The sequence below is a fragment of the Prenolepis imparis genome, unplaced genomic scaffold (genome assembly GCF_030444845.1).
Source record: "Prenolepis imparis isolate NDT839.2.m4 unplaced genomic scaffold, iyPreImpa1.0 SCAF_13, whole genome shotgun sequence".
Classification (NCBI taxonomy): Eukaryota; Metazoa; Arthropoda; class Insecta; order Hymenoptera; family Formicidae; genus Prenolepis; species Prenolepis imparis.
This window is the reverse complement of record NW_028141171.1, coordinates 12,411,799-12,427,748: the sequence shown is the minus strand read 5'-3', so window position 1 is coordinate 12,427,748 and position 15,950 is coordinate 12,411,799. Positions and strand designations below refer to the sequence as shown.

The 15,950-nt window shown below is 32.3% G+C and overlaps 1 protein-coding gene across 7 annotated transcripts; it reads right to left on the bottom strand.

Moving 5' to 3' along the window:
• Window positions 1–2,711: 2,711 nt before the first annotated feature.
• Window positions 2,712–14,194, bottom strand: LOC145944592 (uncharacterized). Of its 7 annotated transcripts, none has more exons than XM_083053006.1 (10): window positions 13,621–13,756; window positions 13,062–13,230; window positions 12,269–12,666; window positions 11,477–11,750; window positions 9,831–10,489; window positions 8,452–9,051; window positions 6,155–7,286; window positions 5,390–5,789; window positions 4,571–4,979; window positions 2,712–4,085 (listed from the first exon to the last, which is right to left on the bottom strand). In XM_083053006.1, the coding sequence occupies exons 3-10, from the start codon at window positions 12,605–12,607 to the stop codon at window positions 3,783–3,785; spliced, it is 4,116 nt and encodes a 1,371-aa protein (XP_082909132.1). In that variant the 5' UTR covers window positions 12,608–12,666; window positions 13,062–13,230; window positions 13,621–13,756; the 3' UTR covers window positions 2,712–3,782. The 7 variants fall into 7 exon arrangements, with proteins under 7 accessions (XP_082909132.1, XP_082909131.1, XP_082909133.1 ...); XM_083053005.1 differs by having other exon boundaries at window positions 13,062–13,259; window positions 13,621–13,754; XM_083053007.1 differs by having other exon boundaries at window positions 13,062–13,198; window positions 13,621–13,728.
• Window positions 14,195–15,950: the final 1,756 nt, after the last annotated feature.

The window sequence follows — 15,950 nt, the reverse complement described above, 5'->3', positions numbered from 1 at the left end:
TAATTAGATACACGTTATGCGGTTCACCTGTATGTGTATGTATATATATATATATATATATATATATATATATATCACACACACACACACATGTATATATATGCGCGTGCGCATAAAATTTTCTTGATTAAAAATTTTACATGTATATGTATAGATATGAAGTAAATTGTTTCTTTTGTCCTATCTTTTTATGTTCTGTATTACTTTGTTTAAAACAGACTTTCATAATATAATAGAACTGCAGCGATGGCATTAGAATATTATAGTAATTATATGGAGAAAATCGCTAGACACTGTAAATTGTTTTTCTTACAATAAATTCAATATTTTTAAATGTTTAAGTTTTTTATTTAATATAAGCCTAATTAACATAACTCATCTTCGACAGAATATTATAGATTGGCAAAACAAAACGAAAAGCTCCATTTTTTTAATCATCCCGCATAGAGAAATTCAATTTTTATGTATCCTATATTTATAACGAGAATAAATCTTACAACAATGGATCATGGTTTACAATTATTAATCTACGATATCGATCTCTTTTGCCTCCTTTAGCTCTATTTTCTTGAAAATTAAAATTTTTGATTTCATAAATATATCGAATACAAGAGTTAACAACTAATTAATTTGAACTTGGTATAAAAAAATTAAATAACTTCTTTGCTTCTAATGATTGAATGAATTTAATGACTGAATGGTAGAATGAGAAATTAGGAGTCTTAAGTGACTATATACTAATGACAAATTTATCGATGCGCTAACAAAGTTTAATTTTCAAGTTCCTATAGGATGCATCAGATATACATGCGTATTGGCTCTTGAAAAATGTAATATATTCATTTTCTTATTTATGTTAGTTTTGTAATATGTACATTTTCTTATTTTTGTTATTTTGTTATAAAAATGATAATTATATTAATATACATGTAAATTATGTCAATTATATTTGATATTTATATGTATCTATTTTTTAAATGTAATAGTTTTTAACACAAGTGCTTAAATTAATGTTGTTGATAATTAGTAGTTCCTCAGAAATATAAATTCATCATTATCTTTAACTCTATTTTCCTCTACCAATTTTATATTTACATACATGTTAGAAATGGAGATTATCATAAAATATATAAACTTTCGTGGTGATTGCTTAATTAAGAATTTTATTTTGATAAAAAAAAAAAAAAAAAAAAAAAAAAAGAAAACCACATATTATCCTATCTTGTACATCGTGTCATATCTTATCTAAGCATATATAAATCCAGCCATCTGGATTATAATATCTGTAAAATATATAAGTATTAATAAAGTAATGTATTGAAAAGCATATCAAATCTGTTCTTTTTAGCCATTATAATTGCAACATTAGAGATTTTAAAATGAAAAAAAATTATATCCGTACGGAAAAATTTGAGATTTTATAAGATGGGCGGAGATGAAGAGAGAGGATGAGGAGAGATAGAGGAAGAGAGGAGGAGGGAGGGAAAGAAGAGAGAGAGAGAGAGAGAGAGAGAGAGAGAGAGAGAGAGAGAGAGAGAGAGAGAGAGAGAGAGAGAGAGAGAGAGAGAGAGAGAGAGAGAGATATGGTAAATAGGGAAAAAGTGCAGTTAAAATATATTGATCCTATTAAAAGTATATTTATGTATAGTTTTACTTTCTATATTTTTTTTAAACATGAATAAATATTTTCAATATTTATATTTTTAAAAAATTTCAAGAAATACAGCTAAAAAAACAGATTCTGTGTATTTAATGGATATAGACTTTTATAATTATGTAGACACAAGTTTCTTTAGCTATATATTTTTATTCAAAAATAAGTATATCAGGTTCAGACTTAGAAAAAGAAGAAAGGGGAGGAGAATATAGCGATAACAATAATAATAAAATATTGCTGGTATGCCCAATTGATGGATTCGGAAACTCCAAAATGGATTTGACAAGTAAAAATTAAAACTAATAATATGATTATAGTGAAACAATAATAATAATAAACTTTCATTCTTAAAAAAACAAAAGTTGCAAAAATGCAGATAAAAAGAACAGACTGGCTCGTTAAAGAGAAACGTGCTATGCATTGTTCACAAAGAATGATACAAAGGTAATATAATGTAGAATGACTTATTTTTAATACATAACACGCACACATCGCATACGATACATATACGACATACGCACGCAACATAGAAATGCACGAATACATTACACTCTCACTCATTTATACAAAATAGTTTACATATTGTGCTATTCTACAAACTAAACATTTTCGAGAGTCTCTGTTTTTCTTTTCTTCTTTGCATTTTATAGTCATCAATTTTCAACTTTTGTTCTCATGATAATCTTTGACTTATTTCCTCATTTACATTAACTTCCAATCTTCAAGTCTCGCATATTTTTCTGTTTTATACAACTTTCTACAATTATTTTCTTTTATATGCCAAGTGTTTTTGTGGCATAATAAATATTTTTAAGAGTCTCTCTTCTTCTTTGCTTCATTTTAGAATTTTAGATTTTTTTTAAACTTTTTTTTATCGGAGTTTCCGTCTTCTCTCTCTACCTTTCTTTGCATTTTATAATCTTCAAATTATAAAATTCTCATATTTGTCTTGTAATTTTCTCACAATTGTCTTTCTAAACTTCCTGATTTCTTACCGATGGCATATATTTGAAAAATTATATAAATTTTTTTTTTTTTTTACAATGTCAATTAATTTTTAACAATAAGAAATGTAATCTTAAACTGATAATCTTTAATTTTTTTTACAAATTTAGGTAAAAAAGGTTAGTAAGAGCCAGGCGCAGAAATTAAACGCGACAAACCTGTTTTTAAAATTCACGTGTCTCGATCCACTTTTCCGTCTTTCATCTTCGGTTCTCAATGCGATCGAAGATGAATTGAAGAATAAGGAGCGAACGTTCCAATCTTGGCGATAAACAAGGCAGAGTAGATCGGTACTTCTTCTTGCATATCGCTGAGGTCAGAACGCGTCCTTGTTCTTTATCTCGTTTTCGATCGCTTTGAAAAATTATCGAAGACGTAAGACAAAGGTGTGGATCAACAAGATACGTCAATTGTTTTGCTAATCAATCTGCTTGAGATGGTCCAGAGGAAGGACCGAAATGTTTAAGTTAAAAAGAAGTTAAAAAAAAATTTGTTACATATGCCTAATGTGTCTGCATCTGGTTCTCATTAGCCCGTTTTCTACCTGAATCAGTATATATTCAGATTTATCCTTTTCGTTTTATTTTAATCTTTTTTTACAATTGCTCTTTGGCATTGTTCTCTTATCATGAGACAAGTTCAGAGAAGAATACTCTAATGTCCTGTAAATTTTGATGGAAGTCACTTGATGGAGTATATACAAGTTGAAGATTCTCTTGACAATTTTCTAAAAGTTCCTACGACCATACTACGAGAACTTTATAAAGTTTGAAGAAATCCAAAGAATCTGAGAAAACTCAAAAGTCTCAAGTTCAAGAAATCTTAGAGTCTGAGAAAAATACCAGAATATTTTTTTAGAGCTTGGAGAATTTCTCAGGTTCTATAAAATTTCTCTTATAAATAAATTCTAGAAATTCTAGAAAGTTAAAAAGAAAATCCCGATATTTTTTTATAGCGTTTCTATATGTATCTCATCAAATACCCGAAAAATTAAAAATTTAATCTTTCGGGATAGTTAAAAGATTAAACAGAATCTGTGTGAAGGCTTAAAAATTTAAGAACCCATTTTTTACAAGTACATTTAATTCATATAGAATTCTATAGTCCGAAAAAATTAAATCTAATTATTATACATGATAGACGCGGTTGCGAGATTGACTTCGGCATTCGTGTCGGACAGATCGGGCAAGGATAGCATCACGGGTATCACTTGAATCTTCCCCGTATCGTCCTGCCGTTGTAGATGCACTACAGCGGTACCGGATTGCAGAATATCATTCGTCATAATTTCATCCGTCATAATTTCAGAACTGGGTTCCATATTGTCGGCCGTAACTTCCTCCGTGTACACATTGGAATCCTCTATGTTCATGATTACTTCTGTAGCTACCTCCGATGCCTCTCTTGAAGTTTCTTCATATTCCTACAAGAGCGACAAATATCGAAATAATCCCCAAAAAAGATATGTATTACAAAAAATGCAATTTGAAATGAATAATGAATAATCCATCTAATAAATGAATAATTTCTAATCAAGTGTGTGAATTTTATTTAATTTATAATTTCTCCTTCACTAAGCACTGCAGAAAAAAAAAAAAATAATTTCAAGATTTGTCGACACATTTTTCATCAAGAAATAATGGTATTTGTTTAGTAATTGAGGAGCACAAATTATAAAACACTATATATTCAATATTTATATACTGTTTACTTGTTATTTATTTATTTATTATTATTATTTACTAATTTTCTTATACGTTTATTTCTTTTCTATTTATCATGATAATTTATTGTGTATATAAGTGTGTTTATTGTATGTGTGTGTTATTTTCTTTTTTCTTCAACATGTTCACTCGAGAAAGAATTTAAAAATGATTTTATAACAAATATAATTAGTAATAGTCTCACCTGCTCGTACACTTGTTCATACTCCTCCTCCTGATCCTCAAACTTGACGATCTGTTCCCGTTCGAATTTGACAATCTGTTCTTCCTGTTCATCATATTGTTCTTCTCCCTGTTGCTCTTCTCCATATTGCTCTTCAATCTGCTGATTTACAGAATGCTTGATCGAGTTTTGCTCCTGCTCGGAGCCAGAGGAATCGTCGGCGCGCACTTTTGGTTTAATATTCCTTCCTGGTACAATGCGTTTGAATCCCGAACCGCCAAGGCTCTCGTGACGTCGCTCATGCTTGTTTTTATCGCCGAGATATTTGAAGCGTTGGCGACATACACTACACGAATACGGACGCTCATTCGTGTGCGTGCGCTCATGACAGACAAGGGCACTCACCTGCTTGCATCGCCAGGGACAAAATCTAAAAGATATACATACATGTATAAGTAAAACTTGACAACGACATGAATGGAAAGTCTCTCTCTCCCTCTCCCTCTCCCTCTCTCTCTCTCTCTCTCTCTCTCTCTCTCTCTCTCTCTCTCTCTCTCTCAATCCAGTGTATTAATATTGAAATTTCCTTAATTTAAAAGAAAAAAAGTTTAATTTAATATGCACATTAAACGGCGTGTCCAGACACACACAAATTTCTATATTAAAAAATTAATTTTCCAAATTTATTAAATAAATGGGTTAACAAAATCTGTAACTCTAATTGACAAAATTAATTAGTTATACATTATAATAATCCTTTATTCTCAATTTTTTAATTTTCGTAAGACACGCCTATAACACGAGAAATGAATCTCTATTGAAATTATAATCCGTTTTTACCTGCACTGTAAAGGTCTTTCGTCGCTGTGTCGGTTTTGATGATGCTTAAGGAGTTGGATCTTCGTTTTCAAGTTGAAACCGCAAATCTCACAAGTGTACGGCCTATCCTCGGAATGAGAAATCATGTGAGTCTTTAGCCTTAATTGGTTGACGAATCGTTTCGGACAGTGCGGACACGCTAAAGTGCCCTCGAGACGGTTGTGTGCGACCATCATATGATGACGTAGACGTACTTCGGATGTAAAAGTCTGGTCGCAGTCGGTACACTTCATTGGATCTTTTTCCATATGAGTGTTTTTTATGTGTGTGCGCAGTATCATCTCTGTTTTGAAGGTCTTACTGCAGTGATAACAGGAAACCCGTTTCTTTTCAGGCGGACCGGACTCGTCGCGGGTAATTCCTGCGAGAAAATCATTATCTATAAATGTTTATATTTTAACTGTATATTTTCAAAAAGTATCATTTTATTAAACGAATAGAGAGGTTTCTCTTTTAAAGGTTCCTTATTTCCAAAAAATTAAATTAACTTTATATACTTTAACAGAAAGTAAGAAAGTGCTCACAATCGGAGGAATATTTTGGCTCAATTTTAATATTTAGCAAGTTAACATTGCATATTTTTAGAATTTTGATACAACTTTCGCTCTTCCTCCGAAAAATGTTTTAAAATTCCTAATATTTAGAAAATGTTTTATACCAATGAAGTAAAAAACAAAAGATACGAAATGTCAACTTTATATTTTCAACATTAAACACACATTTTACCTGGCATCGATTCGTTATGAATGTGTGACATGTGCCATTCGAGCGATCTTGTCGAAATCATTGACCTATTACAAATGTGACATGTATATTGCCTGCCATCCTTGTGTACTCTATTTCTATGAATTACCAAAGTCGAATGATTCGGGAATTTTTCTCCACAAACTTGACAAGAACATTCTTTCAAGCCCCTGCTACCCGTTTTTTCATGCACCTTCATGTGCAACCTCAAACCATCTCTTCGATTAAATCCAACCCCACAAGTATCGCAACGATACTGTCTTTGATCTTCATGAATCCTTACATGTTGCTTCAAGGTCGAGCTATTTTTAAACATCTTGTCGCAATGCGGACACTGAATACTATAAGCTTTGTGCGTGTGCATGTGTTTGGATAAACTGTAGAACGGCACTAATTTCCTGCAAACGGGACATTCCCTCTTGTTTCCGACTGGTTGATGTTTTCTAATTCTGTGATGCCTTAAACTCGCAGGATTCTTAAAATCTGCACCGCAATCTTCGCAAAGATATGCTCTTAAAGTTGTGTGCACTGATTTTAGATGAAAACTTAGTTTTTGCTTGAAAGCAAATTTTTTTGGACACTTTGAACACTGATAAATTTTCTCTAAAATCGTATGTTGTGTTTTCAAGTGCTGGTCCAGGGTTCCCTGATGTTTGAATCTTTCTCCGCAAACTTCGCAAAGTTGTCCATAAAGGGCATCGATATGTTTCTGTTCATGTTGACGTTTTTTCCCTCTAGAATCCAAAAGTAGATCGCAATATTTGCAAATTAACTTTCTTACACAAATGACATTATGATTTCTCTTCGCTTTATTAGTTGGAAATTCTTCTTCACAGTCGTCGCAATAGTGAAGGATGCGGTAGTCGTGAGTTTTCAAATGCTCCTCGAGGACATCGCGATTGGAAAAAGTTTCCGGGCAGTAATCGCATTCCAGATAGCAGCGCTCTATGGAAAGCGAATCAACAGCAGATGGTTGAATGTCTATAAGATCTGGCAGGGGTTTAGGAGGTAATTTTAACGTGACGGAAAAACGATCTTCGTAGAGAGAGATTACGTCCTCGTCCTTGAGACGAGGGAGAACGATCTTGCGCTGCTTCAAGTATTCCTGGAATTCCTGAAACAAAGAAAAAATTGTAGAAAAAAAAAATAAAGAATAATTATTATATGGAGAAAGACTAAAAATAGGAAATTAAAAAATAACAAATTTGAAAAAAGAGAAGCAAATAATATAAATTAATATAAATAAAAATTTATTTACAGAATTACATACAATTCAAATAAACCATAATTGTATGTACGTATCTTACGATTAATGGTATCAAAATATAGTAAAGAAAAAAATTGAAGATCTTAATGATGTTTAATTTCCATTGAATTATAATATTATTTTTTCTATAGGTACAATAATGAATTCGCACAATGTGCTCTGCTATATACATATATATATATATATATATATATATATATATATATTTACCGATACAATTACAAAATTTTTTACAAGATACAATTTTTTTTAAATTCGATAAAAATTAATTTCTCTAGATTTTATACTCATATTTAAAATATTAATTAATTAATTTATCGATTAATTAAAGTTTTAAAAAACTGCATAATATTGCACTTAAAAAAATACAAATGCCTAATTTTTACGTGCATTAATTTCAATAAAAGCTTTCAAGAGTAAGCTCTCATGCAAAAAAATAGTACACACGTTAATTAAGCTTCATGCTTAAGGCTCCTGTCGACCATGTCGGAATCGTGACGTCAGAGGCGAAAAAACACACGCTAAAAATTTTTAGTGCCATTTCTAAATAAAAACATATTTGTATAAAATAACACAAGATCTCTTTAATACACTTCTAAAAAACGCCGAAAACTATCCTTTTCCCTTTATAATCAATCAACAGCTGTAAAATGTAATATTATGAGGCCCAGTCTGTTTGGTCTTTGCACATGCGCAGTCATTCCGCATGTCAAAGTCTGACATATCTCGATCATTTTACGGTTGTTGATTGACTGTCAAGGGAAAAGAATAGTTTTCGGCGTTTTTTAGAAGTGTATTAAAGAGATCTTAAGTGTTATTTTATGCAAATATGTTTTTATTTAGAAATGGCATCTAAGAAATCTCAACGTGTTATTTCTCGCCTCTGACGTCACGATTCCAATATGGCCGCGGTGAGCACCCAGGAGCCTTAACAATTTTCATAACATTTATTCTCTAGCACATGCTTATAGCATAGCAAATTGAATTTTATTGTAAATTATACAGAAATTACCTGCAGATTCTCCTCCTTCTCTCCCAAGATTCTCGTCAACTTTTCCAAATTTCCCTCGGTATATGTTTCATCCGAGTCCTGGTTTTGTAGATTTTCTTTCTTCTGCTTTGCTTCTTCCCATTTCAACTTTTCTCTCGATAACTTTGAAATATATTCCTTCGAACTATCCAATTTGACCTTCTCCTGATTTTCTTCGACTTTTTCGCTTTCTTCTGCTTTTTCTTCTTTCTCTTTTTCTTTTTCTTCTTTCTCTTTTTCTTCTTCTTCTTCTTCTTTTCCTTCTTTTGTGGAAGCTATTATTTCTTTTTCCGCCTTTTTGGGGTTTAATGTAGCCCAAATTTTTTCTTCTTGTATTTCTTTTTCCATCTCGTTCACGATACAGGTCTTTGCCGATTGATTTCCGAGAACTTTCTCGCGTTTCTTCTTATATTCTTCGATTTGTTCCTCAATTATTTGCTCGCGGGCATCAGGACGGGATCGAGATGAGGAGGAGTCCCGCGATGTCAAAGTATCATAGCGTTTGAGGAAACGTTCAACGGGCTTGAGATCGGTGGAGGATACCATGCGTTTTGATTCCATAGGTTTATCCATTTTCTTGACCTATAGATCAGAAAAATAGGAAATGTAATTATGATGTCAATAATATATAATAATTAAAGACATGTGTAAATAAAATGAGATTTCTTGGATTTTAAAAGAGTTAAAATACAAAAAAAAATAGAGAAAAGAAGTTAAAACAGGAAGAAAATGAGAAGATGAAAACTTCGTGAAAAAATAATAAAAATATGAAATAAAAGGAACAAATGCAAAGTAGATAAAACGATTAAAAATAGAATAGAATCAAAACGTAGAATAGTTCGATATAAAAAACATAATTATCTCATTTTTATAAATTTTATGAGATAATAAATTAATAAAAAATTAATAAGGAAATTAATAAGGAATTGAAAACCAGATATAATACATATATGATATAGCATAAATTGTGTGCAAAAGTAAAAAAGTTAAATTAAAAGAAAAAGAAAAGAAAGAAATAATTTTTGAAATGAATAGATAAATAATCATGCAAAAATATTTTTAAAAAACTAGAAAAGGAAAAAATTTGAAAAAGACATATACATACTTATTGGTATAATAAATGTGATATACTTAGAAATACAAAATGTTATAAAATATCTTTTAACAATAATTAAATGAAAATAAATGATAAAACAATTAATATACTAATAATAGTTGATACTAATTAAATAAATAGATACATTTTACCAAGTTTTAATCAATTTTACTCAATCTTCAACACATGAACACATTTTACTTAAAATCGTCATCTCAATATCTCATGCTTATTATAATAAATATTACCTTACATATTCGCTTACCTTTACCAATAAAATCTCGTTTGGCTTAGACCCCTTCACAGTCACATACATAACTCCATCCTCGTGTGGAGCATTATTCACACTCAGTGGATTATTCAAGTCTAACTTTTGCACCTTGCACTCCTTTAGAGTACTTTCCACTTCATTCTGCATTCCATCCTTTTCCCCACTTTTTACCGTTGGTGTTGACATCAATAATCTTCTTTTCAGGATATTTGGTTGTCTCATTCCCTCTCTTTGATTTTCTCCTTCACCCTCTGAAGTCTGAGTGATTCCAGATTTCACGGAGACTACCTCCTCCTCACCTCCTTCCACTCTCACATAAGACTTCGCCAACATGTCATACTTGTAAATAGCAGTTGGAGATCTTGAAAATTCTTCTTCTTCATCATCTTCCTGGAAAGCCGGATCTTCGGGATCAAATTCCTCGATAGATTCTTCGTCCTCTCCTCCCTCTGCTATCTCCTCGAAGATTCCTCCGCCCACCTGCGCCCCTTCTTCTTCCATCTTTGACTCGTTCTTCAACGAAAAGATGGCACAAATTTTAGGAGCAGAGTTATCTTCTTGATTTTTCATAATTATTTGGCTTTCTTGCATCGTCGATAGTAAAGATTGATTTTGTTGAATTGTAGAAAATAATTCGCGCTCTTGCTTTGTTTCTAAAAAAAGGAAACCTTTTTTTATTCTCACAAGTTTCTTTTTCTTTTTTTAAATAAATATTACAATTTGTTAAAATAAATATACAATGTTTTAAGAATCAAATTTGCAAATTGTAAAAAATTTATATTTTCTCCGAGCTGCAGATAATTTGAGCAATTTTGTATTAATTGTTCATTATCAAAGTGTCTACACTTGGCAAGTTTTCAGATATAAGTGATAAAAAATATAGAACTTTCTAAAAACCAAATTTGAAACTAATGGATAACAAATTCTTCAAACAAATTCAAATAGTTTACTTCAGCCAAATCTTAATTTAATATTTCATTATTACATAGCCTTAACACTAAACATTTTAAACATCATAAAAAAGTAAAATTTAGATTAAGAAAAAAAGTTGACTCTAAATTGACCCAAAAGATTAGCAGCTCGAGGAAAGTGTCGTTGATCTTAAGAATATTCCATACAGATATTCTAGACATAGAGAGGATTTTTCCTATAATATCTACCTGAAAGAAAATAATTCTACAGAGTGTCCATTTTAACGAAAACAGCTGCATATCTCATAAACTTTGACACTCTGTGAAAAATATTTTAGAGAGATGTAAGATTTGGAAAAGAAAAGGAGGAAATTAATATTTATTTTTTATTCAGTTAAGATTTTTAATAAAAAATTATATTCAACATTTTTTTCCTTCGAACTTTCCTACTTTTCTAAAAGAAAAATTTTTTTTTTGTAAAATGTCAAGTTTACGAAATACTTATTATTATCATCATAAAATGGATCACATATATATGCAAAATTCATATATGTAACACACTCTGTATATGCAAAAATTGTATCCTCCCCCCCCCCCACCCTCTTTCTCTCAATTATCACTTTTATATGAATAATAAAAAAAGTCTTATATATAATATATAAATATTAATTATACAAGTCACAAAAAATATAATGAAAAGAATATGAAAAATAAAAAAATATATATTACCTAGGCAGAATGATTGCTTTTCTTGTTTTGTTATCAAAGACTCATTAATCGATTCAGATTTCTTTGCGACGTTCTCGGTTGTCAAGTTGACGTGAATGGACTTGAGTTTCATCTCGGCCTTTTTGATCTGCATGAAGAATTTGTAACTTATTTTAAGATCACAGATGCAGTCCATGCACATCTGTGTAGAAAGGCTATCGTAAGGATTCACTTCCAGGTGTTTGATTTGTTGACTCAATCGTAATTTGATACCCTTCTCGCTAAAGATGTCGACCTATAACATGTGTTAGTAATAGGAACAGTTGTTGCAATAATTGATAGCAACAATCAATAATAATCATGTTTATAAATAATAAATATGTTTATCTCTCAAGATAGTCATTATAACAACAGAATTATTCTAACGCATATATGCATACTAAAGATTGCTATACATGAAGTTATCCAAGTTACAGGCATAATGTAAATATTTTGACTATGAAGTAATTTTAATGTATACTCTGCTGAATAATATATGATAATATAACATTAGATATTTAATTATATTCAAACATATTATGATTTTACATTCATATACTTTCATGTATAGCAGATTTTAATGTGCAATGTAGCACAGTAATCAAATTTGTCATTAGTCTTTTTTTAAATTATTGTTTACCTATTCATCTTAATTACTATAATATATACATTCTTCTTTATGTATTTCACATTTATTTAAATGTTTTTTTTTTTTTTTTCATTTTGAATTATATTATAAAATTATAATCCTATTTATGTTTAAGAAAAACGTACCAAGGGTAATTTTAGACCAGCACAAGTACGGCAATATTTTTTCAATTCTTGCTGAGTTCTCTCAGAAATGGACAACTTGCTCTGCTGCAATTTACTGTTGTTGTTACTTAAGGATGAGATCCTCGTCAATTCATTCAAGCTTTTGGCATCTTGTAGTCGGACGCGCGGTGCGATCTTTTTCAATTCATCGATATCTTTAATCTGGCCAACAATAGGTGCGATTTTGGATTCCTTGCTGATACTACTATCGAATACGTTGACATTCTGAGGTGGTTCCGATTCACTATAATTATGGTCACGCTTATTGATTTCAGAATTTGGCATTTTCTTCAGAATCATTTACACTTGTTCTCCAGCATGTAGCAAATTTTAGTCTTATATCTTCTGTATATTTTTTACTGTAAAATATATAACATATTTATTCTCTCCTCTCCCTCCCTCTCTTTCTCTCTCTTGCTTTCTGACATTTAAAATAATATATAATAATAATAGTTAATAGTTACAATAACAATTAAGATTTAAGAAAAATAAATATAAAATAAAATAGAATAAAGATATTCAGATATCGAATCCATTTAAAATCTTAAGTTCCTAGGATTGAGCAGTTAAATGTCCTATTTTTTCAACTCTTTTTATTTTCTATTTATATTCCGGTACATGAAAAATAAAAATATTGCTGAATATCTAATCATGTTCATGTATGTTCAAAACTTTTACACATTTATGCAACAAATATGATTAGAATTTCTTTTTCTATACCATTGCAGAAAATCTTTGTAGCAAAATAAAATACCTTAATTGTTGAACAATTCAGTTGCAGTGCTGCTGATATGCATTCTCTCTTATAATTTCTATTATAATCACCTTTTCATTTAGAATATACTAAAACCTCGAAGCGATCAGTTTCTAGCAAAATTGCTACAGAAATTTCTACAGAAAGCACTTCATCCTTAATACAAATGCTAGTAGTAAGAATTATTGTGTTATAAATCTGTACGAAGAAAAAATTAGAGAATCTAAATGGGGTTTGCGTTTCATTGGAAACCTTAAATTACAAATTCTAAAAATGCTAAGGTATTCTTGAACCAGTCATAATTGTACAGGATCTCTCTATTTGGAGATAACTATTAAAAGATTATTCCTCTTTCTTTGTTTTAGAATTAAATAAAATATTATCGAAAAAAAATTAAATTTAACAATCAAATATTATGGTTAAATACTAATTCCTCATACGACAAAAAGTTCAATTTATAATGTTCTGTAGAATGATTATCATTATCGAATTGAAAATCAAGAATTGAGGTTAGGTTTGTGAGAAGTTAATTTTCAAAGCATAACGCGCGAATATCAACCTGAAGACACCCCGAAGATGCCGAAGATGTGATCCGTCTCGCGAGATCCGTCGCAACTCAACACGATAAAAACGTTTTCGACGAAAGGAAACCCAACGAAACTGTGGATTCACAATATATTCGATACTTTGTTGTCGCGAGTGCCAGATGGCGCGTACTCGCGTACAAATGGCGATCTTACTCCTTTGGAATAATATAGCCTTGGAGACTATAGATATATAAAATACATAGACGGAGCTTTTTCCGAGATTCCGAGATGATTGAAGGATTTTGCAAAAAGGGGATATCAACAACCAACAAATTCGGTCTTCGGTGTATACGTCGAACAATTCGACGGCATTCGACATTCGACATTCGACATTCGACGCTCGGCGCTCGGCTTCGGCGCAGCTAGCTCGGCTCGGAACATTTATTACTCACCTATCACACAAGTAGGTATATATATAGCCGAATCGAAGAATCTATTCGGAAGGAAAACAAGATCGTGTTCCGAACAAAATCGCCGCTTGCATCCTACTTCTACTTGCGTCTTTCTCTATGGCTGGATTCCGTAAATCGCATACGCGCATCATCTATAGTATACGTAACGTGTACTATAGATTATAGCGGGGAGCAACAAACTTGCATAGGCGCATAAGCGTATGCATAAGAAATTTGATTGGTTTATTTTCTTATGCATACGTTTATGGACCAATCAATTTTCTTATGTATATGTTTATGCGCTATGCAAGTTGTGTGCTCCCCGCTTATAGGCCCGAGCACAAACTTTTGCATAACGCATAACGCATATGCATAAGGGTGCCGTCACATGGGGCGTAACTTGCGTAAGCGTAACCAGCGGATCGCCAATCACCGAGTTATTCCGATAGAGCTCGACGAAGGGCTCTATCGGAATAACTCGGTGATTGGCGATCCGCTGGTTACGCTTACGCAAGTTACGCCCCATGTGACGGCACCCTAAGAAATTCGATTGGTTGAATTTCTTATGCATACGTTTATGGACCAATCAAATTTCTTATACATATGCGTTATGTGTTATGCAAAAGTCTGTGCTCCCTTAGGGTCATTCCACAATAGGTTGCAAATGTTCTCGTTGCCAGTTGACAATTGTGGATTGACCAATGAAGGTGCAGTCCCATGGAACAGCGTACAGCGTATCGGCGTACGGCGTAAAAGAGCTTGGCCAATCACAGGCTTTACGCTCGTTTTCATTACGCCATCACAGATTTTACGCTGTTGTATCCGGCGTAGTACAGCGCGTTAAGGCTCATTCAGACAGGACGCGTCAAGCGTCAAGCAGCGAGCAGCAACCAATAAGCGAGGCAATATTTTTTACGCCATTGCTAATATTACCTCGCTTATTGGTTGTTGAATGGTTGCTGCTCGCTGCTTGACGCTTGACGCGTCCTGTCTGAATGAGCCTTTATAGATAAATGCGCATATGCATTCGTCATGCGCTTTAGGCTGAGTTTCCACTGAGCGCGTACGCGTCAATTGCCTTTTTCTCTTTTGATTGGTAAATCGAAATCGCTTCCGATGCTTCGAAGCGTTACACATTACATTAACCAATCAGAATAAAGAAATATTCATCTGTACCTCTGTAAAGCCCCTTGCACAATGCTAAGCGATAGCGATAGGAATAGCGATAGCGATAGCGATAGAATAGTACCTACTCTCTATTCCTATTGGTGAATATTTTTTATTCCACCAATAGGAACAGAGAATAGATGCTATTCTATCGCTATCGCTATTCCTATCGCTATCGCCTAGCATTGTGCAAGGGCCTTTAATGTTAACGTCTCCTCGACCATATCAAATATCAGTATATTTTTGTCTGGAAAGCATAGACATATTAAATATAGACTGCGCGTTTGATTAAAAAGCTGTTAAAACTTTAGAAAGAGACAACATGCTTTTGTCACAGTATATTTATATACAGTAGGGACACACAGCGTCGGAACCTAGGTCTCCTCTCTCGTTTTAGTCATGAAAGACCGAATTTGATGATTAGCCACTAGTATTGAAATTTGAGGTTGGAGACTCGAGACCCGAGAGCTGAAATTTGAAATTGGAAACGAGATCGAAGATTTGAGAAACGACTATGAATTCGGGCCTTGATCTTTTTCAGTTGACCTTTGAGTAGTCCGCCATGTCTTTAAGTTGCAGCACCGTATCAATATTTTTGTTGTACCCATTAGGGTGCCGTCACATGGGGCGTAACTTGCGTAAGCGTAACCAGCGGATCGCCAATCACCGAGTTATTCCGATAGAGCTCGACGAAGGGCTCTATCGGAATAACTCGGTGATTGGCGATCCGCTGGTTACGCTTA